This window comes from Silurus meridionalis, chromosome 3 (genome assembly GCF_014805685.1).
Source record: "Silurus meridionalis isolate SWU-2019-XX chromosome 3, ASM1480568v1, whole genome shotgun sequence".
NCBI lineage: Eukaryota > Metazoa > Chordata > Actinopteri > Siluriformes > Siluridae > Silurus > Silurus meridionalis.
The window spans coordinates 18,377,162-18,404,244 of NC_060886.1; the positions used below are offsets into that span (position 1 = coordinate 18,377,162).

General features: G+C 36.2%; 1 protein-coding gene across 1 annotated transcript in view; it reads left to right on the top strand.

The window, feature by feature from the left end:
• The first annotated feature begins 1,001 nt into the window (after positions 1 to 1,001).
• The window catches only part of rapgef4a (Rap guanine nucleotide exchange factor 4a), a 35,896-nt gene continuing 9,814 nt past the window's right edge, over positions 1,002 to 27,083 (top strand). The window contains 14 exon segments of the mRNA XM_046845586.1: positions 1,002 to 1,185; positions 6,192 to 6,334; positions 6,508 to 6,596; positions 7,293 to 7,439; positions 20,082 to 20,154; positions 21,574 to 21,635; positions 23,168 to 23,274; positions 23,428 to 23,549; positions 25,064 to 25,108; positions 25,111 to 25,246; positions 25,638 to 25,722; positions 25,999 to 26,059; positions 26,206 to 26,282; positions 26,467 to 26,613. Coding sequence (XP_046701542.1) covers positions 1,103 to 1,185; positions 6,192 to 6,334; positions 6,508 to 6,596; positions 7,293 to 7,439; positions 20,082 to 20,154; positions 21,574 to 21,635; positions 23,168 to 23,274; positions 23,428 to 23,549; positions 25,064 to 25,108; positions 25,111 to 25,246; positions 25,638 to 25,722; positions 25,999 to 26,059; positions 26,206 to 26,282; positions 26,467 to 26,613 — 1,377 coding nt within the window. The 5' untranslated portion in view covers positions 1,002 to 1,102.

The window sequence follows — 27,083 nt, forward strand, 5'->3', positions numbered from 1 at the left end:
GACTCAACTTCTTTGTTCAACCCTTGTGAGGCCTGTTCTGAGTGTAACCCCTCTAGGAAAACCTCTGTATGAACCTGTCCACTGTACTGTTACTTAGTTTCAGGGTGTTACCGATCTTCTTATAGCCTCGGCCATTTTTGTTCAGAGCAACAATTTTAATTCTTAAATCCTTAGAGTTCTTTGCCATGAGGTGGCATGTTGATCATCCAGTGGTCAGTATGAGAGAATTGTACTCAAAGCACCACATTTTAACTGCTCTCATACAAAATACACACATTTTATGGTCCTGCCAAGCAGACAAATACATGAATATGATGAATAGGACATGTGGCTTTGCATGGATAAATGACATACAGCTGTTATCATTTAAGGTGTACTCACTTTTGTTGCCATCTGTTGTTTTGACAATAAAGGCTGTATGTTTAGTTATTTTCAGAGAGCAGTAAATCTATAGTGATAATCAAGCATTGACTACTCTAAAATATATCCAAGTTTAATATTTATAGTATTGCCCCTTAAGGAGAAACACATAAATGGTTGCTGAAATGTGAGGGGTCTACTCAGTTTTGTGAGATATGGTATGCATGTTTTTTGGCCAGATATGGGGAAGACAATCTGTCCATTTTTTATTAAAGGGGATAATATTAGCTGGTGTGTGATGCCCTAGCATGGACTGCCACTGAGTATTCCCACCTGTTTCCCAGGATATTCTTTAGGTCCATCATCACCCTGACTGGTATAAATCTAATGAGAAGATTAGAACCCTCTGACATCTCAGTAGTCCCTTTAGCTAAAAAAAAAAAAAAAAGACCCACCATTCAAAAAATATCATAATATTATAATGGTGGTCCTTGTCTAATGATAGACAAAACAAATTTGCATAGTAATAAATGTCAATAAATGGTCAAGCTAAACCAAAAAAGTGGGTGAACCTGATGAAATGATTAATGGGCGTATCTTGGAGGCAGCTGAATGACTGGTAGTGAATTTCTGCTGGCCAGATGTGAGTGAGAGAGGACAGTGCAGCAGTGGGAGCAGAACTGAAGCAATGCCTAGAGAGTGAACCGTTACCGAGTGTGTACGCGGCGCCTACTGTCTCTCCATGATCTCTCCAAAGATGGTAGCAGCTCACACCTCTGCTCATTCCTCAGCATCTGCAGAATGGATAGCGTGTCTCGACAAACGGTAAGATGCGTTTGCAATGTCATTTTTTTATGAAGGAGATTTTTTTCTTGCATGTGCTTCGTGCTTTTTTTATTTACGGAGGTACTGTAGACGGTGTGTGTGTGTGTGTGTGTGTGTGTGTATGCATGTGAGTGGATGTAAAAGGCATAATAAACAGCCTACGTTTCTCCTCTAGCATATGCGTTATTAATAAGATACAATATTACAAACGTTTGACCAAAACCCATCTGAGGAAGCATGGAGGAAGCATGGAGGAAGCCCTGGCTCAGAACAATGTGTCGGGTTTGGGATGCGGTCAGTCAGCGTTTCTCTGTAGCTCACACCTCTCGACGTCGCACACCTTACGAGTCATCATTCCGCCTGCCTTCATTCCTTTTTTTTTGCTGATACACACAACCTGTATTTGTATATATCTTTCATGTTTACGATCATTTTGAAAGCACTAAAACCAGGAAGTGATGCGGGAAAGGGTACAACCTGAGGCGGTGTGATACAGTAAGATTGCAGACTCATTCATGTTCCTGCCCTGTGCAAAGCGCGGTACAGCCCCTTTCTGCTGGAATCGGGGCTTTAAATGCACCAAGGGCTTTTTATTTTAATTCTGCACACATTGAAATATTGCCATTTGCAATTCTTTCTTAATATAATCAGCTCTCTGATTTGAAACTTTCTTTATTTTTTTTACACACATACTCTCTATTCCTAAGACAAATTTTTTTTTGCGGGTTTTTTGCGTTTTTATTATGATTACACTGCTATCGACTGCTGTAGATTTCCTAATGTGCTTATTGGAGGCACAAAGCTCATTCTGCAGGCTTAATGAGCTCCGAGCCATCCGTGGTCAGCTTTAATGGATGTATAATCCCCGAGCAAATCAGTATATGCGCAGTTTTACAGGAGGATGCTGAGAATAAGGCAGAGCCACGCCCCAGATACCCTCTTTCCTCACATTAATGGGCACTGTGCCAGAACCCTCGATCTTCCCTTTTTTTAATTGATTTATTGGAAACCATAGAATTATTTACTCCTAAAATATTTGTGTATATGCTGAATTGATGTTTTCCAGGTCTAGGGTTAATATACAATGACAGGAGTCTTCCCTGCAAAAAAAATAAATGAATAATATGGTTTCCACTACAAACACCACTACAAACCATCATCTGTTAACCATTAAAACCATTACCAAATGGTTTCTATTACTGTTCTTGTACACCATTAACTCATCATTAGACCAAAAGAAACCATCAGGAATGTGAATGTTTAATAACTACCCCATGTTCCCTACTGGTCTACCAACCAATATGTGATCTACAAGTTGGCAAAAATATTCCGTCAATTCCTAATGATATTAGAAAAACACAACATGATAGCTATAGAATGTAACAAATTAGCAGTAGAGACCCACAGGGACCATTAGTGTTTCTGTTAAAACCAGTACAATTTCCATTAAATGATCTATGGAGGTTTCTATGTAGTAATAACTTTAATAGTAGTAACTGTTGCATAATCAGGAGTGAAAAATAGTGACACCCCAGTGTCACTATTGCTTTGTATGAAAAGTTTTTTTAAGATGATGAATAAGATTTGTTTTATTGGAATTAAATGTTATTGCAAGAAACCTGTGAACCATTTATGCATTGCTCTTTTTAATTAATATTTTTTTGCTTTGCACTTTTACCAATGGACATTGTCTCTATATGTTTATCCAAATTGAACAAGCCAGTCTGTGTGGAATAATCTGGTGGCAAGCAATAGACATTCAGTGGCAACTAAAGCCTTCAAAAAATTACATTTGAAAAAATGTAATCTGTATCTTAATCAGGAACACTGAGACTAAAAGTACAGAGCTATGCAAAAAAAAGAGTTATGTTATTGCAGGAGCTAAACTAGTTTAAAAGATAAATGGAAACAGATGTCAAATTTACACAACACAACAGTGAACAAACATTGATCAAATGCAGAATTACACTCAGAAACTCATTAAACACACCCTGGTGCTACTAGCTGACTAGTTAAAACATCTTGATTCATGATTCATGATTCAATGACATGAACAAGAGATTCAGATTAAATTAGTAAATAAGCAAATGCCATACCAGTTCAGCAAGAAAAAATGGAATCTGTTTTTTGTTCTTGGAGAATTATATTTGAGGTTCTCAGTCTCAAACTTCTGCTTGAAGTTGTTTTTTTTTCCGGAAAAAATTACCTCAAGCCACACCACCTATATATTTTCATTAACATATTATGGCTAGTTACAAGACATGTCAGTGAATAACACTGGAAAAGAGAAAAAGTGCAGACAAAAGACAAAATGCAGAACAAAATATTAACATCAGTTGCTTTCAATCAGTTTGTGTTTAATATGTATAGATAGATAGACAAGAATATATTTTTTGCAGTTTCATTGTGAATCTGTTTGAGAATAAAGACAAAACATTCACTGTCAGTAATCTACAGGTCAAACGTTATCTGTAGCTGAGGTCATTCACTTTATAAATTACAACATGATGTCTCTAATTACTGATAGACATTGTCACATATACATTACAGCACAGTGAAAAGCTTTTCCTTACATAATCCTGCTTGGAAGCTGGGACAGGCATGATACAGTGCCCCTGAAGCACAGCGGGCTACAGGCCTGGCTCAGGTTTTAAGAACAAAATTGTTCTCATATGACTGAAGGGTTCCATCGATTGAAGGAAAAAAGCGGAAAAAACTGTTGACTTTTCCCAAAGAGTTCAGAATTCACTTAATGTTATATTCAAGTTATTCATGATTGGAAGCTGTTCTGGGATCAGGGTTATGATGCGGTGTTCATGGTGACATGACATACTGTGCCAGATGTGTTTGCATAGTAAATGGGACCTTAGTTCCGCTTTAACAAACACACTTGCGTACACAGATGAAAGGATGACAGTTTACTCAGGCGGATTCATCTGTAAGCACCTTATTAAAGGCACAAGGTTTATTCATTGTCAAGCCTGCTGACATTTGCTCACTGTTTATTTTCTGCTAAACTGTTCAAATTGTAATGTTTTCTTTTTGTGTTTGGATGCTAAAAGAAAGAACTAGGAACTAAGTTTGGCTCACCTAAAATCTTGCTCTAGGAAAAGATCATGTGTGCCATCTAGATGAGCTAGGCAACTGATAAAAGCAGCACTTTGCTACTTGCTGCTTTTTTTTCACTTCCACTTTAAATCACCAGACTGCCTCATTTAACAACCCAATGTTTAGATTACTGTTTGTCAACACTTGCACCCAATGAATTTGGTACAATGACAGAATGATCCTTTTATTTGCTAAAATCATATTATCTTTTTAAACGAACAGCACTATAGTATAGCATTTTTCCGGGAAAGGCCACGTGTCAGATTTCATCAGCACATTAGATTTTAGGATCTATGTTAATTACATTACAATTTTGTTTGTGTGCTTGTGTTTTTTTATCATCTGTACATTGAGCATGCTGGGATGCATCATGGGTATGCAATGTCCATCAGTGGGGCCAGCAAACCTGTTTTCTACTGTATAATGAATCTCGAGTTAAACAAACGTTATATTATCCCAGTGTGTTTTATAGTAGTTACTAAATGACAGAGTTTTAGACGAGTAACTGAAAAATTAGCTGAGGCTTCAAGGAGTAAAAGGATTTAAAAGTTAGAAACAATGTTTCAATAAATGTATTTTGCTTTTTTGTTTTGGCTTTCAGGGATGGCTACATGTGTCTTTGTGTGTTCTAGGATCTTGGATGTATTAATTGGATGACTAGATATTACTGACCATGACTTCACTTTTTATCCTAGCTTGTTTCTATTCAAGTCCAGGCCCACAAGGCAACTGTCCAACACAATCAGCTCATTGAGCTCAATGTATTATACACAGTCACACACACAGAAAAACACACATGTACACACAATGTAAAAAAAAAACACTGTCTCTCAACGTACAATACATATAATACAAATCTGCTACAACATAAATGCAAATCTTTGTTTCACAAAAAAAATTTTTTTAAAGATATCTTAATCAATCAAATAATAACATTGTCTCCCACTTTCATTGCCAGAAGAATTGCATAAAGAACAGAATCAGACAGGTTTTTTTTTCAGGTCCCATTTTTTTTATTGCTGTTTTTTTTTTTATAGCTATGTTAAAAAAACAGAGATTTTTCAGATTAATGCTCAGAGTAAGAAACTGCTGATTCAAATGTACTTTGATTTATGATTATGAATTTGTATGTTGAAACTGCTGAATTCTTAACATCATTTAATCACTTTTTCGAATTCATAGCTTTTGAAATATGTTACTTGGACTAAGATGTAAAGCGTTTATCCTATCATCGTGAGATCACAAGCTTGATGAAGAGGGAGCAAAATAGGCCGTACTTTTTGTGTGGAAAGGACAGCAATACATGTAATTTAGAGGGATAATGATGAAACTGTGTTGTAGTCTATTATAGAATGAGCAGCAGCAAAGAATGGTAGTGAGTGGAAATCAGCTTGTAAGCTAATTTGGAAGAAAAAATGCTTCAGTGCTCAGAGATTCAGTAATTCACTTTTCAGATATTAAAAAAGAGGTGTGCAGGTTGTTTATTCCAGTGTTTAAGAAGTTTGCAAGATCCCATCCCATCCCAGAAGCATCTCCTTAAGAAATAGTGAAAGGCAAACAAGGCTGGACACTGAAATAAAACTATTTTTTAATTTCAAAACACTCAAGAGAGACAATTCTAACAAATAAATATAGTTTTCTAAATATATATTTTTTCTGTATCAAAGTAATCAATTTAATTACTACGTACTACGTTTTTTAATTTATTTTATTAAGAAATAATATATATATATTGTTTGCATTTATTTTGTTGACACTTTTTCTGTTTTCTTTATTATATATGTACAGTACAAGTCAAGTATATACACAGTGTATAATGATTTTATGATTTTATTTATTATTTTTGGTACTGTATTATTATAATTATAATGATGGTATGATAATGTTTTCTTGTATAGACCAGAGGAGCGCTCTGGGGAAGATGTGGACATTATCATGGCTCGTCTGAAGCGGGTGAAAGCTTTCGAGAAGTTCCACCCCACTATGCTACAACAGATCTGTCTATGTGGCTACTATGAGTGCTTGGAAAAAGGCATCACATGTAGGTCATACCATACATTCAGACATAGCAAACATATCATGTAACCTTGCAGTGACAAAATGCTTCTATTCTGCTGGAATTTACAAGCAAGAGAAAAGAAACAAGAAGATGCTTGTCTTGACTATCCTGACTCTTAACTCTGTTGTCTATTCACTTTGCATTCTGTGCTGTAGTGTACCGACAGGGAGATATCGGCACTAGTTGGTACACTGTTCTCTCCGGCTCGCTAGATGTTAAAGTCTCGGAAACCGCAAACCATCAGGTAAAAATATTGCACGTTAACTTTTCTTGAATGTTTATTGTGTGGAATAACACCCCCTCTTAGACGTCTTTTTCATGTAAAGCTCAAATTGAATTCAATTGAATTGTGCTCCTCTGAAATTTCCATTAGTTTACCTTGCGTTTTGAAAGTAGATGATGATAATAATGAATATATAACCAGTGAATTTTGTTTTCTTTCTGTTATGGCATTTCAGTTTGTTAATTATAGGTTGGGTTATATGTTGGATCTAAGTTATTTGACATAAAGTTTTTTTTTATTACAAGTTACTGTTTGTCTCCTATATAAAAATATACAATTTAAAATTAGTTGCCCTTTATACCACATATGTTTTACAGTAAAAGCAATTACAAAATAGATAAGCTCTATCCCTGAGAGACAGACAGTGCAACCTCTATTGATGCTTCCAAGGATAAATTAATTTAAAACTTCATGCTCTTGCCAAGTAAGACTCCTACTCTTTAAATCTCAGTGTCTCTGTCTGCAGATATCTCTCATTCTGCCTTCATTGTTTGAGCAGTATTGTTACGTTTTTAACCTCATTGTAGGACAGTACAGTGATTTAAGAGTTTGCCTGCTGCCTGATAAGGAGGCTGGAGCCAGAACTTTTTTTTTCCTGATGGCCTTAAGTGTTTACTCATGCAGGCTGTGTTCCTTCCTGTTCTACATCTCTTTAAGGATGCAGTTACCATTTGCACACTGGGCATCGGCACAGCATTTGGGGAGTCCGTTTTGGACAATACTCCACGTCACGCCACGATCGTAACGCGAGAGTTCAGCGAGCTGCTGCGCATCGAGCAGAGGGAGTTCAGAAGCTTGTGGGAGGTAAGAGAGCCCTCAATTAGCTACACTGCCATGTAAATGCATTCTAATATATTGTGAGGAAGGTTGTTCCTATGTGAGATCCTGCACATAACTGAAGACCGAGGACACCCAAGGGTCTGTGAAGCATAGCCAGGTGTCTCCAACTCCTTTTATTTCTTTACTGTTCTGGGAATATTTCTGTGATCAAATTAATTTGAATTATTATTAAGTTTTTCTAAATCTAATTGTAAATAAAATTTTCTAATGAAAGCTTATAAATATTGTTAGCTTAATGTTAGCCAGTTTATACATGTACAGATTTAAATGACAAGTTTGATAATTAACGATTTGGGATTATTTTCATAGTAAGTGGATATCTTCAAGTAATCCGTACCATGATGCACATCTTCAATCTGTAATGAAGGCCTGTGAGCTTTTACATTTAAATACCGGAGTCCTGCTGTAAATCGTATACATGTGCAAACACTGGGTTCAGTTTAAGCGAGCATATAATGTACTCTGGAGCAGTTTCATATTGCTGGAAGGTTTTTCAATGCTTTGCTTATTGTCTGTTTTGTCACTGACCAGCAGAGGGGAGTGTTTTGTAACTAAAAACATAGTCTTAGTCTTCATTAATTTTGGTACAATATTTAGACTATTTCCTTTTAATTGTTGGCACTTTCCAGTGCTAATAAATGTTCAAAGCAGAACACCAGGCCATGTTTGCATTTTCTGGGAATGAAAAAACTCTACAATGTACTTTATTTCCACATGTACTTTCGTAATAAGGGTTACACACAAACAAAACAAACATCATTATCAGGACAATAAATAATTGAAACACTACCAGGTGCATCATGAAAAGCTCTATCGCAGTATCACATGTAAATATTTGCATGCAACAAAAAAACAATGTCCAGAACTATAATAATGCTGAAGTTTCCAATGCTGATGTACTTTAAATCCAGTTTATCTGCATGTTAAATTCACAACACATTTGTAATGTTTAGCGGGTGGTGCATCAGTAATAATGGTCTGTGGGAAACACAGTGCGCTGTGTTTAGTTAGTTAAAGACTGGATATACCAAAGGTTTGTGGTGCTGGTTAGACACCTCACACTGTTTCTTTCACTGATAATGTGATTAAACTCCTTCCAGTGTGACCGTAATAAACCAGGAACTGCATAAGCACTTTCATTACACACACTCCTTCCACTTTTCCACTCTTTCCGCAAAGACTTATAAAGGTTTGTTTTGGGTTGTTGAAAATCAAATCTTACTTTGAAAAACATTGTAACATTTTACAGTAGTGTACCTTGCTTTTTTATACCTTGCGATAAAAACTTTTATGTCTAAACAACATGTAATAAATAATTTAAATAGAATATTGCCCAGGGAATGTTTCCCAAATCTTTGGCCCAGACCCAGAGCTGGATATTGGCATGGAGGGAAGTGCTGTGACTTGAGAGTGAGGCCATCACTCAGTTTCCTTTGGGACAGGAAGCTATCTCTCTAAGGAGACAATGCTACTGTCTTGGGGTTGTTGGTCAGACTGCAGGTTTCATAAGGCTGTAAACAACAGGGAGAACCAGCATACACTCCTGTGCTCCAGTGTAAGGTGAGGTGAAGCATAGACTTTTCAAATGTATACAATGTGTAATATTCATGCTGTTGTTGTTGTATGTAGCATCAGTGTTCTGGAGGAACGTTGTTCCATTTCAAGCTTCTTGACTTCATGACTTGACTAATGCTTGTGTATGTAGTTCAGAGTTGTATTAGGGAGGTTTTGCATTAGACTTGAGTTACATGGATACATTATGATTTTGTTTGAAATGGTGATCTGATGATTTTAAAGTTTGCTTCTATTTGTTATAAAAAAAGAAGGGTCTAGTTAGAGAGCCTGTACGTGAAGATGATACTGTGCTTCTTCACAATTTACATACATTTATTGCAAGGAGCTATATTTATGACATTGCAGATGACCAACCACAATTGATGGCTTAATGGAGGTTGGGGCATTAACTTTTAACCTTTCATCAGGTTTACATTTTTTTTTCTTCAATCAATGATATTATTTTTCTACACAAAGCTCAATGCTTCCCCAGCATACGGTGTCTGTCAGTGTGTACACTCAGAGGTGTTGATAGCCAGTGATATGGTGAGATCATGTTAGTTGTGGCCAGATAGCGGAGGCCATCATACGGTCCGTGGGCGAAGCATCTGAGGCTGAGTCTAATTATGAGTCTAGTATTCACTGGTGCTCTTGACTGTTCTTTTACAGTCTTTCTTTCTGTCTGCCTTCTCCCAAAATATTAGGAAACAACAGCTTTAGGACCCAAACCAATTTGGAATGGTTGAGTAATTTTTTTTTACCAAAGGTGTTGTTAGAAAATAATGTTAATTGAAGATTTACTTTTGGATAAATAAGCGATTTTTTTGTTTACCCTATAATGATAAGATGAATGCTTATAATGCTAATAGGATCTCAATTAGTCACTCTTTACCAGTGTGGGAAAGACAGGGCTCCACCAAATAATGCCATGCACAACATATTCACACTAACAAATTGGGTCATTTAGAATTGCTTAATAATTTATTGGCATATTCTTGTACACAGACACTAACCTGAGCAACATTGACATTAACACAGGAGAAGCTGTACTGGCTTTCACTAAAGCAACACAGAGTAACATTAAGGTCTTCTGCTGGCCTAAACACTAGTATAAGCACTGACCTACATTTACAACCCAAATTCTAATATTTGTTTCATGAAATTGTATTAATTTATTCCCAACAGTCTACTTGGCTGCACTGCTTCCAGTACGTGTATGTGGATTTTAGACATGAGTCCAATCAGATTTCAGCCTCTATGTGCTGCCATGTCAATCTAATCTGCCCAGGGCCATCAGTAGTGCTGGCCGATGTACCTTAAACTATATTAGCAATGGGTCTGTTTCTTAACCAATCAGATTTCAAATTCGCCTCACAGCGCCAGCTAGCTGGCCCAGAATAGCATCAGCATTTTTTCGTCCTCTGATTGGTTGGTCAGAGGGAAACTGTTACAGCCAAGTTTGACTAACAAAACACGTCTGCAGCGATCTGCACACATTAATACATCAAGGTAAAACTTTTTTATGCCCACAATGGCTGCCGCAGGAAGAGAATTTTACTTGGTCTCGGACACTCTTAAAAATGCATTTTCAGGAAAAACTAGACATTTCCAAGAAAAGCAAGCTACAGTAGCTTGTCTCAGCCCGGGAAATGGTTTGTTTGCCACTTCCAGACCAGTGAATATGAGTGGTACCACTGGCTTACAGCCTCTGAGGAGCAGTGCAAATTATCAGTATGCATCTCTGGTGAGCAGGTTGTATTTTTTTTTTAATGTTTTATATTTTTGTCATGTTATTAGACAAATATTGATTCTGAACTGCTCCAGATGATGTACGTGGCACAGTTGCGGTTGTAGTGCAGAGGTTTGGAGCTTGCTTTAGTAAAATATTATTCACCCTCCATATGTGAAATGCCTCTTTCTCTGTAATGCCACACGTTGTTATATTGCCTTTTTTTATTGTATTGATGGTTTCTATAATAGCGAAGTGATAGTGGTGTATTAAAAGGTGGTTATGTTGGGTAAATCCCCACTAAAGGGCCAGGTACCAAATGCACGGCCTACCACTGAGTAACATAAACTGCTTTGTTGAATGTCAAATTAAATACTGCTTTGCTAATTTCAGATTACTATTAACTGCTAGCTCTCAGATCTAAACAGTGTTTTAACTCACTTTAAATGTCAAGTAGTTATTCATATAGATAGTTATCATTTCTATATTGATTTTAAAGTTTTTTGTGTAGAATTATAATTGATTGCAAAATGATTAAAAAAGGTCTGGCATGGCAGTGAAAAACACTTTTTCACAATTCTTTTCACTAACACAGGGTTTTCAAAAGCCTTATTTTGGGTGTGTGAGTAATTTCATGATTTGGCCGAAGATCTTCGAAACAACTTGGGTGTTTTCATGTCTGGCTATTTTTGCTTATTATAGACAGAGTTCAGGGAAAGCTGACTAATATATAGGAAGTGCAAGAGACAATCTGTGTTTATATGTGGATGCAGTGACTGTAGGCTTGGGCAGTACCGTCATAGCACAGTGCCTGTACCACCCACACAAGACCATATGCACACGTTAACATCCTTATAACAAAACACGCACACACATGCACACACAAACGTTATTAACAAACAAACATTTTCTTCCTTATCTCCTCTTCATTTGGACAAACTTGCACTAGCATCACACTGTTGTCTTTTTCAAAAGACAATGTAAATAATTAAGATCTCAGATCTTAGATAATAGACCAATGCTTACTGATGTGGAAATGATCAAGTTATGTTGCTCTGAGTTTCCTGAATCATCCACCATCCAGCTTATGAAGAAATTTAACATTAACCAATTGAATATGTTACATAATTTTAAAGCTGTGTTTAAAGCACCTCCTATCACACATACATTTAACCCCAATCTGTTTATTAAGAACACATAAAATACTATAAAGAATCAACCAATACAATATACATTGTAAGCAACACACATATTATTATAAAGAACAACATTATTTTAGAGAAGTTCTGAACAAGTTTGAACTGTGGCGTGTGAATCAGTGATTTTGACAGAGAAAGCCTTGCTGCACCTGACAGACCACCACTACATTTGAATTACTAGTGTAATTGTTTTATTCGGTGCTTTATGTTTTGGTATGAAAAAAGAAATTAGTGCATTTAATTTATTTTCCACTTCACTGTAATCAAATTGAAATGGCATAAGATTGTGGACCCAAATGTGTGAATAAAAAAAGGCTTGGGCTGCAGTCAGCGTTCCAATTCAGTGAAAGTTGTAGCTCAGTGTATAAGTATGTTGAATATGTTTAACTTCTGATTGGAAGTTTGTGACTTTAAATCCCAGCACCATTAAGCTGCTACTTCTGGGCCCTTGAGCAAGATCCTTAACCCTCAACTGCTAAATAAAATAAATGAGATAATTGTGAGTTGTTTTGATTAAGGGTGTATGTATAAATGTAAATTCCTTCCAAAGGTGTTCAGTGGGGTAGGTGTTCATTAGGAGCTGTATGTCAGTTGCAGGCCACTCAAAATCTTTCACTCCAATTCATGTATTTCATATCATCATGGAGCAAATGCATTGCTTCCTGAAACATCCAGAATTTCCAGAATTTATGGTAAGAGTAGCGGGGAAAAACATATTTGGCTGCGAAGGACAGGTGTCTCAGTGTTTTTGTCTGTATAGTGTATAAGCAATTAAAAATTGTTGTACGTTTTTGGAAAAATTATTATCATGTAAGTAACTCTCACACACAAAAATATCTGCATGCACATTCATCCTAACAGTTATATAATGTGTAATTCTGACCAAACCTCCAGGCAGAATGCCCCTGCTATGATCAATGCACATTTATAATTGAAAATAGTCTACTGATCATGCAGAGGACACACACACACACACACACACACACACACACACACACACACACACACACACACACACACACACACACACTTTCTCATTCATTTAAACAGCCATACAAACATGCATGTGCAAAATGCTCCTTGTCTGGCAAAAGAAAGAGGCTCTGACGAAAAAAAAAACCCCACAGCACCTGTTTGTATGTCAAATAACTCATTTCTATTTCAAAGCTGGCGGCATCTGATTGGTTATTGTGTCATCTTTGAATGCAAGCTCTTCCTTTTGAAGCTGCATGGCTCTGTCAGCCATAAAACCTTTATAGAGGCAAAGTGAGGCTTTAATGTGAGCAAATGGACAGTGTACTTACTATGTGCAGTCCACCTCACTTTCTGCTCTAATGCAACCATGTAGACAAACATGTCCAAACAAACACATCTTTTCTTATTTCAGCAATTGTGTTTTAGAGCAGACTATTCCTTAAATTATTCAGACTGAGACACAGCATTATGTGTGCATTACAATTTATTATCATTATATTCACACTTAGATATGTCATCACAATGACTGTTTGCTAATGGTGAAGATTTTGTCATTTTTATGATCATATGCATTTTTATTAATGCTTGAAAATAATGTGTGGTTTCAACTCATTCAACCCCTCCCCTCCCCACACCCCCACACCCCCCACACCCTTCCTGATGATGTATAAATTTCCACCTTCTCACTTTGTAGTGGCAGATTCATGTTAAGTTCCATTTGCTTAGAGTTTTTCAATTAATAAACATAATAATAAAAATATACTTAATCAATAACTTCAGGTTTATCAGGGTTTTTTAGAACCCTTTTATAAGCTATTAGCATTTGTATTTGTTTACCTTAACTAGCAGATGCGTGGAGAATCACTTTTGTAACCTATGACTGTGTAATTTACAACCGATTCACATTTTACTGATTTTAACTTTGTAGAACCTAGAGATGGTACACAGTGATGCATAGGTAGCAGCAACACAGACTTACCGTTGTACCACACTTCTAAGTAATGCCAATGAGGCAGAGATCTTTTAAAAACATGTCATGAAAGTGACTGGGCATCCATCCAAGGTTTGTATGCCTTGGCTGTTAATCTTTCCAAGTTAAGTCCTCCACCACCCAGTGGACCAGTCTCTATTTATACAAGGGAGCTCCTTGTGTCTTTTTTATGGCAGGTGTTCTGATGCTTGGTTCTCTGTTGTTGAAATAGTACCATAGAACAAGTACTATCGGATTCCCCGTCTTGGAATGTCTCTTGACAGAACTTGACTAGCATCATTTAAATTATTTGACCTGCTTTAATATTAGAGAGTTTCTTTTTTACAAGTTTACTGTGAGACTGAGCTGCATAATATGTTTAAACAAGGGAGACATCATCCAAGTGACCTGCTCTTTACTGAGGGTGCATTGGAACCAGTCATCTAAATTTGGTATTACATTATATCCTAAATTATATCTTACATATATCTTCATCAGAGGTAACAGTGCTGTTTACATGCATTCTGAGAATACCCATGGTGCTAAAGAGAGGCCAAATTGCAAGCCTTTTTCAAATTGGAAACCCTGCATTCAGAAAGAAATCCTTAAAAAGCATTAGTGCCTTTATTCTCTTCTAAAAGCATAAACAACAGAATAGTCTGGTGGCTGGAACTAGAGAGCTTTTGGAAATCCTTTTAAATCTTAAACAGCATAGTGACCACAATCCTTATTCTTAAGTAAGGAGTATGTCGAGTACAAGAACCCCTTCTTTTGAATAACATGTCTGTCAATTGCACCAATGTTCAACAGGAATCTTATCATTCGGCAGAGTGGCCAACTTTGGGAATGAAATTAAAAAGGCCCTGAAACTGAAAATAAAGCATTATTAGCAGACTGCAGATTTTGATGTGGTCAGTTGCCAGTAAGCAATGTTTTCTGTTATCTGCTTTTCATGGGTATTCAGGCCTCACACAATGCTTGGGCAATGTACAGTATATGGTGCTAGTTTATTTTGTTCTGGTGGTTTCTAGTTTTTGAAACCTGTGACCTCGAAGCTTCTTTGACCTCAGGTTTAAAACGCAACCGTGGCACAGAGAATAGGTTTTACAGGGGTGATTAGCATGTATTTGACAGTACAGATTGTGCTAGCTCTCCATAAACCAGATCACCAAATTAAATCTGCAGCCTCGCCTAAGTGTTTTAATGCCAGGAGTGAGATTTGAAACAGTCATTGTCATAGAGACGTTGCTAGTTGCAGACCACTTACGAGTGGTCATATAAGCCATTGGTTCTCTCTGTTGTGAGCAACTGGCACTGTCATTTATAGAAACCATTTTTCTTGTACCTAAGTGCTGCAAAACCTTTTGATCTATTTGAGCTATTGCACTAGTTCCCCTGATGTGCTGTGACACGATGACTGTGTCCTGGAATAACTCAATAACGACTATAACACCTCTCACAAATGAAACAGAACTTCTATAATTTTTCAAAAATTATAATGAGTTTGCAATGTTCATGTCAAAATCATGCCTTAAAGATAGAGGTGTGAGTATGGTATGTATGTGGTGCTGGGATGGACCAGTAACTGACCCCTCCCGAAGAATCAGGAGTGGTTGCTAGGCAATTAGAGTACTCCAATCATCATCATGCTCAGATAAGTGCTCACTCTCTACACAGAGCACACACACTTGCATTGCAGTCAGCTTGCTACTCAGTGGGACCTTGGAGCAAAGAACAGGACTCTGGGTATCTCTCCCATTCTGGGTATCTCACACACACAAGAACACACACACATTCTGGTTCTATTTGCTATACATTCACTTTTAGAAGCTCTCTCAGAAATATATGTTTCAGTGTAGGGTAAAGCAGAGAGAACTTGTACTGTAATGCTCAGGTTCACTTTGTGATTGAAACTAAGAGCAGGAAAGCATGCAGAGAGAGAGCAACAGCAGGGAATGTGTCCGAATCCCTGCGCTTATGGGATGTACACTATTGTAGGTAAGTTTCTGCTCTGTCTTTGTCTATCTTTGTCACACTCTGTGGTGTCACATTGTGAGTTTCTGAATATTGTTTACAAATGGAGTGTAAAAGTGCTTTTAGGGAAGAATGCTTAGTCATGGCAACATTTTCAGTTAAATTTGTGCCTATTGTATGTTGTGTAAGGCTGATAGTATCCTCCTTGAGTTCCTTACTACTATATATACATACATTTTCCCTTAGTTTCACTGTAGCTATTAAATAATTCATAGTAGTTACTTGGTTGCAAGCACAGTCTGTATGTGGTATGCTGTATACTTTATAGTATTTGTGTTTGAGATTCATATAGCAGCTTTGCCTGATGTAGTTTCTTTATATTTTATATTGGTAATAAAATGATTTTTTCACTTTCATTTGCGAGGAGAGAGACTGTAGGTGAACAGATTTAACCACTGCTGTTACTATTACAATCAATGTATTTTATATGCAGTATATATATATATATATATATATATATATATATATATATATGTGTGTGTGTGTGTGTGTGTGTGTGTGTGTGTGTGTGTGTGTGTGTGTGTGTGTGTGTGTGTGTGTGTGTGTGTGCAGGAACTAGATTTCCTCATTAATGAGAGAGACAACCCAGGTTGTCATTAAGAAACACCTTATTTAACAATTACTTCCTCACCACTTTAGTGCAACTTTAAAAGTAATCTAAGGAGATTTAAACTTTGCCTGTATCAAATTATGCACTATGCTCAGATCTGAAAGCTTTTTATTATTTAGAACATACACTTGCACTTCAGTTTAAGAGCAAATGAACATATAATTGTCCTACAAGTCGACTGAGTTCTTTCTCACTGCCAGCTCCTGCAGCACTTTTGCATATGGCTGAGGTATTTCTACCTGCTTCTTTATTCTTCTAATTCCTTTCTTAGAATAAAAAATATTAATGCAGGACCTGGGAGTTTTTTTTCTTCTTTTTTGCAGTATTTGTACAAAGGACTCTGGTTGTCATGGAGATATGGAACTCCTATTCTTAATTTATGTCTCTTTCTCTGGTGTTCTAGTTTGGCAGATGGTTAAAGTCCATCTGTATAGCCTTCACAGCGGAAAAGCACATCTAAGTTCTCAAAAAATTATAAGTATTATTTAATTAAAATGTTTTATTTTTGTATGTAAAAGTGTGTTTTTCATGTTTAAATCAAACACAATCTATATTAATCCTTTTTGCTTTCCTTTCAGTAGAAGATTCAGTATAATACCGTAATGTTTTATGCATGAAAGCCAATTTGAGTGACACTGAAGAATGACTTCCAGTAATTATATATTTTTTGTTTGCAGTAGCCAGTAGAAGCATGCAGACTGATGACAGCCTTTACATAGAACGACCCTCTCTTATTGAGTAATAAATCTTTTAGATAGGAGGAATAAGCATGTGGATGAGACAAAACTTATTTTTGTAGCATTCAATTCCCATATACTCACAAGGATAAACACAGATATTAAGCTTGTGTGACAGTTATGAAATAAGCATAGTAAATATTGGAAGGTAAAGACAGTTTATTTTATTTTAGCAGTATACATTATAGTAAACAACTCTAATAAAGATTTTCAATTACATAAATCACAGATGATTCTACACCTTTTTTCTGCTTGATGCAGTCCATGATTATTGGCTCTCCAGTTTTTTTGTTCAAAGTGGCTATAGATATAACATAGCACCTTTTTCTTCTGAATGACATTATTAGTGTCTTTGAGGCTAGTGGGCAAAATCATCGGCCATGCTGAAGCTCGTGGAATTGCCAATAAGTGTTTATAGATTATGGATGTGTGATATGAATGTTTAACAGCCTCAGAACATTATTATTGATTTCAAACAAAGACACAAAGGTTTGAATATAAATATAGTCATCAATATTTGCTTTGTGCAAATAAATGTAAAGTATTATTGGCTTTGACGTTACTCAGGGTATTAATAATTTAATGAGCATCATGGGAAGCATATTTATAGAAATCATTCACACATGATGGGAACCAAACAGATGTTTTATGGCACCCTCATGATTTATTGAAAAGAAATACAGTATATGTAATATAGTGTTTATAATAACACTTTAGTGCAGTCACTATATTCATGGAAATATGAAAAATCCTATGTTTAAGGTTTAAGCAGCAATCTGTTGTGCGGTCTGCATTTTATACACTGTAAGTCAGTGCTCGAATATGTATGCTTTTCAAATGGCTTTATGAAGTGTATAGATTCATCTGGCTGTTGAAATATAATTGGTGTAGATTGCTGTAACAAATAGCATAATGAACTCTAGCACTGTTAATCTTAATAACTCTCTCAAGTGTTCATCTGGTCCAATAGAAAATATAGCTATATAACCAGTATAACAGAAGATGAGATGGATATAGACCTACAGACAAACATTGATGATTAAGATAGATAACAAAGCCTGAATGGCAGAAGTGTGCCATTTCTAATTAGTTCCCTCTGAAGAATGTCTCAGCATGGAATTTCACCATGTGATAAGGGATAATTATCAGTACCCATCATTATCATAGTCCACATTTTGACATAATCTGGCCTTATTTAATGCTGTAAATCAAATCAATTTGCTTTTAGTAGAATTGTGATGTGTGGTCAACACACACACACACACACACACACACACACACACACACACACACACACGCACACACACAGTCTGACTCTCGTTAGAGGCACTTGCTCCTGAGGGGGCAGAAGAATTACGTCCCAGGCGTCTGCATTGACTTAGAGTTCCAGCAGTGTATGTCATTACTCACCATGCTTATAAATGCTAAACTGCAGAATGGTTTTTATCAGATATTTACTTATATGTGCTTTATTTGTTTTGTAGACAGCTTCTGATAATTATCAATCCTGACAGTGTGCAATATTCACTATGAAATGCAATTAAATCCTGCTTTAGACGAATGATCCTAAATACACAAGTTAGGATATTATATTAAAGAAACCTGCTGGTGCTGAAACTTTGAATATTTTGCCATGTCTGAACAAGCTAACAATATGTATCTGGATATATTGGAAAGTAAACTAAACAGAGTGTACTAGGAAAATGGGCTTTCATTTGCTTTTCAACCATCGTAATTCTGGAGAATCAAGCCTTGTAAAATAATTATATTAAGCCTGGATTGCTTCCTGTATTTACTCTTGTCTTCTTGGTTTATTTCACCACATCTTTTAAATCTTATTTTTCATTACAAAGAATTTATTTTGTAATAATGTACTGGCTCATATTGCGTCTTATTCCTAACCTCACTGAGTGAACTTATGTGAATAGAAATGTCATTTTCATTAACCTAAGCATAAAGCGTTACATCACAGCTCAGCTGCTACTGACTCCAGCCTTGAGCCTCTTATAATGGCACTGTTCTGTCATCAGGCTTGTTGCTCAATACAGTCACAGTGAGTGCTTTACTCCTTATACGGATGTACATGACAAAAAAGATAAATCCTCAAACGATATTAGGTTTTTGGTTTCTGAATGTAGTAGGTGTGTTTGTGTGGAGTTGAGTTTGATTTGATTTAGTGGGCTTTCAAGTTTGTTATCCTCTATAATTCCCTCTGATTCTCAATTAGACCAGATTTGAGGGATTATAGGCAACCAGGGACCACTGTACTAGTTTGCATTATAAAGATAAATCATCTCTCCTTATTTCTCAAAGCTTCTGACCAGTACTGAGTGCCGAACACAACACACACATACACACTGCCTCTGAAGATGCAAGCAGGATCAAAAGGTTCATTAAAGGCATTTTGGCCAGTATAGACCAAGTATATGCAGATGTAAGGATTTTAATCCACTTTAACACAATCTAATGTAATTTAATTTCATATCATGTAATCCGCAATGGTAATCTTAGATTTCAAAAATTTCAGCATAACTGGCATCTCTGACTTTACTACTAAATGCTCTTATTTCTACCTGGAATACATATACATAAATGTATGTGTTTATGTCTTTGTGTCTTTGTGGGAGACAGAATGTGTGTTAGTTCATGTTAATCTCAATGCTAAGGAGTTTTGAATTTATAAAAAGGTGCCATCTGTTTCTATCACACTTGAATAGATGTTATTATGAAGGTGTAATTGAATAGTCATGGTCCACTCATTCCTTTTTTTTGTTTGTTTTTTTGTTTTGTGTCTTCAGAAGTATCGTCAGTGCATGGCAGGTCTCCTGGCCCCTCCCTATGGTGCTATGGAGAGTGGGCCCAGTGCTGACAGTGAGTCTATTTTCTCTTTTAAAAATTATATTACACTATATTATAAGTATAGTTATATTTATTTATTGATGTTGTTTCATTAGCATATATCTCAAATCTGGTATATTTGATCATTTGCCAAACTTGTTTGATTAAAATGAAAACTTTTGTTTTATGTTGAGAAACATGAAAACAAATGCTTAATGTCAGAATACAGTGTGCAGATTGGTCGATAGGGGAAAAAAAATCCAAAAAGTTAATTTTGGCTACTGAGCCAAAAGCTTAGTCATCTTGCACATCTTTGTTAGTTTAAGTACAGATGTCAAAAAATTCAAATATTCTACAAAGTTGAGCCACTTCTCTGTTTGTAGTGTTCAGTTTATTTTTCTCTGTATATTATCATGTCTACTATACTGTATTTCAAGAAAAGTACATAGCATCACTTTGAAATGCTAGTCTACTCTAAGTATATAGTCTAAATTACATCGTTTTGCTCCTAAGCTAGCATTTGTGAATAATACTGAGGTAAACTAGATGCTAAGAAAACTATAGTTACATTTTATATTTTGGATATGGATGGGAAGGTATGTACTGTACATACGCAGATCTAATCATTTAAGCAAATATTAATATTAGCTTAATTAGCTTAGATTAAATTAATTTGTATATTATGTTAGCATATTTTTTTTTAGTATAGCAGTATGTTCAGAATACATTATAACAATCATTTTAAATTGTATTTCTTGGAAGAGATTTCAATCATCTTTTGCTCAAACTTAAACATTAACTGAAAGATTAATACCCTAATGATATGCAAGTGAAAAACCACCAGTACACTTATAAAGATATTAAAGAAAAAACCTTTGTCTAGGACTTCTAAAGAAAGTCGTTTGAAGAAAGTCCTTTGCCTAGAAGAGCATTTTTGCTTCAAATACAAGAGTGATCAGAATAAAAGGTTGAAATACTTTTATCGCTTCCACAGATATCTTTTTAGAATATTTTTAGCAGTGTTTTTTTAAAGTCTATTTAAAGAGCCATGGCTAAGCAGAGAAAAACGGTGTGCTGTGCAATAGATAAGCGTATTAGTGGGCCGGATGCTACAAATGGACTGTTTGTCCTGAAGGAGTGGTGCTTACTGTCGTAACCTTAAGTGAAGATCAAGTCTCTTTTCCTCCCTCACCCTGACCTCCCTCAGGATGTGCCTCTACGGATTACACACATCCTCACACACACTCAACATGAATTCCCAGCAGCTGTCTCTCTATCTTGTTGCATTTATGAGTTGTTTTTTAAATGTTTTTGCTATAGTCTCATTGCTGCACTATTTAAACTGATAGACAAATTCTATTAAAGATATGGACATATTTCTGTGGCTGTGTATGTTTGTTTGTTGTACTTTGAAAAATGTAAGATTTCAGTTGTTTTTTTACTTGTTTATAGGAATGCCTGACAAAGAGAATCTAGGTAACTCCCTAGGATCAATGTCCAGACATCTAAATAAGGTATGAACATACTACTCATGCATAAATAATGCAATGTGTAATTAAGTTTGTAACCTAATCTATTCTAATAAATATCAAATAAAATTAAATTGCAGTGAAAGATTTTGTCAGCTGGATGGATGCAAAGTCATTCTGCAGTCTGATAAAAATTCGTGATATGTGACACTTTGAGGGTCTCTTAATGAACCATGCCATATTAGTACACTGTTATTTAAGGTATAGCTGAAAGTATGTGCAGAGAGACACTGTAAGATAATTATTGCATAATTAGAGTGTTCAGGGGGCTGTTAAAAATGCAGTGTGTTGGCATGTGTACAGGACATGGTTGGGGGGTGGGGTGGGGGGAAGGGGGTTGATAGACTTTGGGTTCCATAGACAGAAGGGGATCATCTCCTGCAGCTCAGCACATGCTGGTGCACCTGCAGGACCTCTTCAACCTTTCCATGAATGGAAATTTCTATATGTTTGTGTACAAAAAAAATACAGCAAAGCCTGTGCAGTGAGCCTGCGTAAACATTCGGACACTTTAAAAGCTAGTTTATGTCTCTTGGACCACATAAGTTCTAAGGGAAACAGATCATCTTTTAAAGGAACTTTTCAAACTACAGGTTATAATAGAATTATTTAAAGAATATCTGGCTGAACGTTGAAATGTGTTGATATTGACAATGTGAAATGTCCTTTTGTGAAATGTAACTTTTTAAATTGGGCAGAATAGCTAAGTTTGCTAGTTTGTAAGATTTTTATTTTTTTTTGCACATTACTACATATTTTTGGCTGTATTTAAATCTATGACAAATCTATAAGGATTATACAGAGACGATAGAGACGATAAGTTTTATAGGGAACCTTACAAGAACATTTAAATTCACTAACTTTTAATTATGTTTACCATTTAAAACATATGATTATTGATTAATTAATTAATTTAGCTCACAAAACTTTGTCCTGCTTGATTGAGCTCAGAAATTTATTTGTTTTGACTTTAATCCACACAATCACTATAAGTGCTGAATTAGAGCTAAGCAAAACATAATTAACATCAGTACACATTGTAATGCACTAATTACATTGTATTCAAAGTACCTTTTGTTCCTTAGCATGAGACTTTCAGTTGTGTTTTATAGTATATGTACATAAGGACACACTGCCATTATAATTATTACATGGCTTTTTTAGGAGCAATAATAAGCTGCAGTCAGGAAACAGAAAGTTTATTGTGAAGTGTGATGGCGTGCTTGTGGATTGGAGTGATGACCGCATTTTCAGTTTGTAGATCATGTAAAATCTAAATATTTGTTACTGAAATGTTTAAATGATTTCATGTAAATGATGATTAGAATCAAGCAACCTGTAGTAACAATTTCCTATTTCTTAAAATCTTTATGAATTGTCAAATTATCCTGTTCCATCCATCACTTTAACCCAAAACCATGAGTCCATCCCATCATCAGATTGACAGCTGTGTAAGCCAATCAGAGTGCAGAAGAATCTATTCCTCTGTGGTGATACAAATATTTGTGAATTTGTAGGTTCCCTTGGGGAAGATCATGCGGGCAGGTAAAGTGCTAAGGAATGCCATCCTCACCCAAGCACCTCACATGATCCGGGACAGGAAATACCACCTAAAAACCTACAAGTGAGCATCCATGAAGCAGCGACTTTCTGGCATTCGAATAGACTAATGCTGTGTGACACGTTAACAGAGGCATTTTGATACAGCTCAGTGTATAAAAGGTGCTTTGTGTGTGTGTGTGTGTGTGTGTGTGTGTGTGTGTGTGTGTGTGTGTAGGCGGTGTTGTGTAGGCACAGAGCTGGTTGACTGGCAGATGCAGCAGAGTTCCTGTGTTCACACACGGGTTCAGGCTGTTGGGATGTGGCAGGTGTTGCTGGAGGAAGGAGTCCTCAACCACGGTCAGTCACAATGTTATAGACTTTATTACAAAATACACATTTTAATAGTGTTATCAATTTCTCTGTTTAACAGAGTTTTTAAATATTTGGCATGGCAGTGTTGTGTACTATTGCTGTGCACCACTGATGTGCAATATTGTTAACCTGCTTTTTTCAACTGCATCTCTTTGTGTCCAGAAGCAATACTGCTGCCTGTGATCAATTAGATTTTTGCGAGTTATGGATGAAAAAATACATAAACATTTTAAATGCTACTTAACATGACTATAATCATTCAATCATAAATCTTATGTAATCACCAAAAGTAAAAAATCACCCATGTGTGGTCAGATGAGACCAAACGATAAGGATAATGGCATTTTAGCCATAAAATTAATTATCAGGATTGGAAAAACAAAATAGGGTAGACTTCATAGAAGGAAAAGCATCTGATACCTGTTGTAAAATTTGATTATGGATCACTGATTCCATAACTCTGTCTGCTGTACAGATAGATTGCTTACCAAGATACCATAACATATAAATTGTTTAAGTTTTATAATTATTTTTGGAAGAATTTTATTAAATTGTGGGGGAACCAGTCATTTAAAACCAATTATATGATGAATGAAAAATGCTTGGCTGGTAGGGTTCCTGGATGACACAACTGAAGCGATTGAGAGTTTGAATCTAGATGATGACACAGCCATCAATGTCTGGCGTATCATCGCTGACAGGACTGTCTCTGTATCAGTAACTCTAGCCACAGTGACGTTTACGAATACTAGGTATTATGTATGTGGAAGAGGGTGGATAGCACTTTTCCACCAAATGTGTTTATGCCACAGTGTGAGGCTGCATAGCATGTTGGCTTGGCTCGGCTCACTGCACGTGTATCAGAGGTAGCACATGTTACTCTTCATTCTTCTCGTTAGAAGTGTTACATGATAGTGGGTTCTGGCTAGTGGGTGGGGAATTTTCCAAAACAAAATTGAGGAATAATTGAGAGAAATGAATGCTGGTGAACATTTGTTTCACCTCAAAATGCCACATGCTAATAAATAGGTAAATTTTTTTTTAATATTTATACACATTTTCATGGAAGGTGATGATCATTTTTAGAATTTTGCAATGATATTATGAGCTTTACTTTGTGTATGATATTTGTCCACTGTCACATCTGGTTATACAGCCTTACAGGTAATTGCAGTCTAATCACACATTGTTTCTGTGTGAAAGAGCTGTATGACTGAAACTGAGCTGATGTTCCATTTGCTGAATGAAGCAGGAGCAATTTGAAGGCTTTGTCGCTCTCTGTGGGCACGCTCTTGGCACACACTCCAGTCTAGCGCTAGCACTGGCTTGCTCTCTGCATGAGAAGAATCCTAACCGAACCTTTATTTCCTTCTTGTGCAAATCACTAGAATAAACACACAATTAGCACAGCATATGTTATGTGCTGCCAGGTGAACATGTGTTTGCGTGTGTGATTATTCACGCTACATTGAATAATGCTCATCTGTTTTGTGGTGCAGTTGATCAGGAGCTGAATTTCCAGGATAAGTACCTGTTCTATCGTTTCTGGATGATGAGCAGGATGATGCGCCAGTCCCCAGTGAAGAGGAAAAGAAAGAGAGTGAGGAGGAACTGCAAGACACCCTCCTTGCCCTGTCTCAGATGGGCCCTGACGCTCACATGCGAATGATCCTTCGAAAACAGTATGTTCCTGCCACAGAAATAGGAGTGACCTCTAGAGCTGTTCTGTCATTGTGTTTCCCCCCAAGGGCACAGCTAGGAATAGAACTGCTTAAGGAACTTCACTGATTAATATACACTCTTGTCTTGGCAAGCTTCCTGCTTAGATCTTTTTTAAATACTGCTGATTAGACATAGATTAAGTAACATACAGTAAGTCACTACAGGATATGGTATTATAAGATTTGGGGAGGTAATGCTTGTGGTTGAGCCAAGTTTCTTGTTCACTGTTTATTTTTTTGTAACTGAGTAATCTATCTATTCTTTGATGGCCCAAAAAACTTTTTAATGATAATTTTGTATGATAATTAGAGTTAGAAACTGTTATACATATATTTGCCTTTTTTGTTCCAGGCCTGGCCAGAGAACAGTAGATGATTTAGAGATTATTTACGAGGAACTGCTACATATAAAAGCCTTATCTCACCTTTCTACCACAGTAAGTCCACATGCTGCAATAATAAATTGCATTAAGGTACATCTGGTCTCCCTGTGCCTGCTCTGGCAATGGGCATTCAGGTCACACACTGGCACATTACCTTTGAAGGAGCGATTGCTTAGACTAGGGGTAATGTAAAATTTGTGCAAATGTTTTCTCAAAAATTAAAATAAGAAGCAGGGTATATGTAGTGATTATGAACATATTGCATGGATAACGAGAAAACTGTAGGTTTTAAAAATGTTTTTTTTTTGTGTGTGTTTGATGTATTTTCAGGTTAAAAGGGAGTTAGCTGGCGTTCTTATTTTTGAGTCCCATGCAAAAGCAGGAACAGTATGTGAGTAGCAAAATTGGATCTAATGGAGATGGATATTTGATTGGATTAAAGCTCATTTATTGTGCAATGATATTCTACTGAATAATTATTTCTGTCACTCTTCTTTTTCTTTTACATGATTGTATTTATAATCCATTGCTTGTCAGTGTTTAACCAGGGAGAGGAAGGGACCTCATGGTACATCATCCTGAAGGGTTCAGTAAATGTGGTAATTTATGGAAAGGTAAGATCAGCCATCATTGTATTACTGTTATTTTTTTTCTAATTAATAGTATGATGGCTGTGACTATGAGTTCTGTGTATGTTTAATAAATTCAAAAATTATTTTTGAGGTGTCAGTGTTGATGGTGTGAGCAGTAGTGGGCTGTAATGCTGCATTTTGTGTGTGTGTGTGTGTGTGTTTGCAGGGAGTGGTTTGCACACTGCATGAAGGGGATGATTTTGGGAAGCTAGCTCTGGTAAATGATGCACCACGTGCAGCCTCCATCGTTCTACGAGAGGACAACTGCCACTTTCTGAGGGTGGATAAAGAGGATTTTAACAGGATCCTCAGGGTGAGAACATATTTTGAATATTATTATTTTGTGTGTTCATTTAATATGCTATTTGGTGTACATAGTGTCTGTTACTCAATAAACAGTTTTGGGTGTGTTTATTTTATTGTATATTTTTTCCCTTTTATTGCGATTTTTTGTATGTGGACACAGGCAAATCCTATATTTAGACAATAGCAGTCTCAGGTCAGGAAAAGCAATTTCTAACAGGATGTGGTCTGTTATTGGGGTATTTCTGTCTGTGTCTTTAGGTTTTGAATGGTTATTTTAATATTTTATATAAATATAATACACTGTGATTGCATCTGAACATGTACTCAAATACAGAACTAGGTTTTCATTTGCTAGTTTACTAGTTTATTTCTAAAATAAAGTCTCCCTCTGCTGGAGGTTTTGAAATATTGCAACAGCAGATTCTGGGTTACTCTAAACTTAATAGAAGTGTTGAGCAACCCTGTACTGTATAGTAT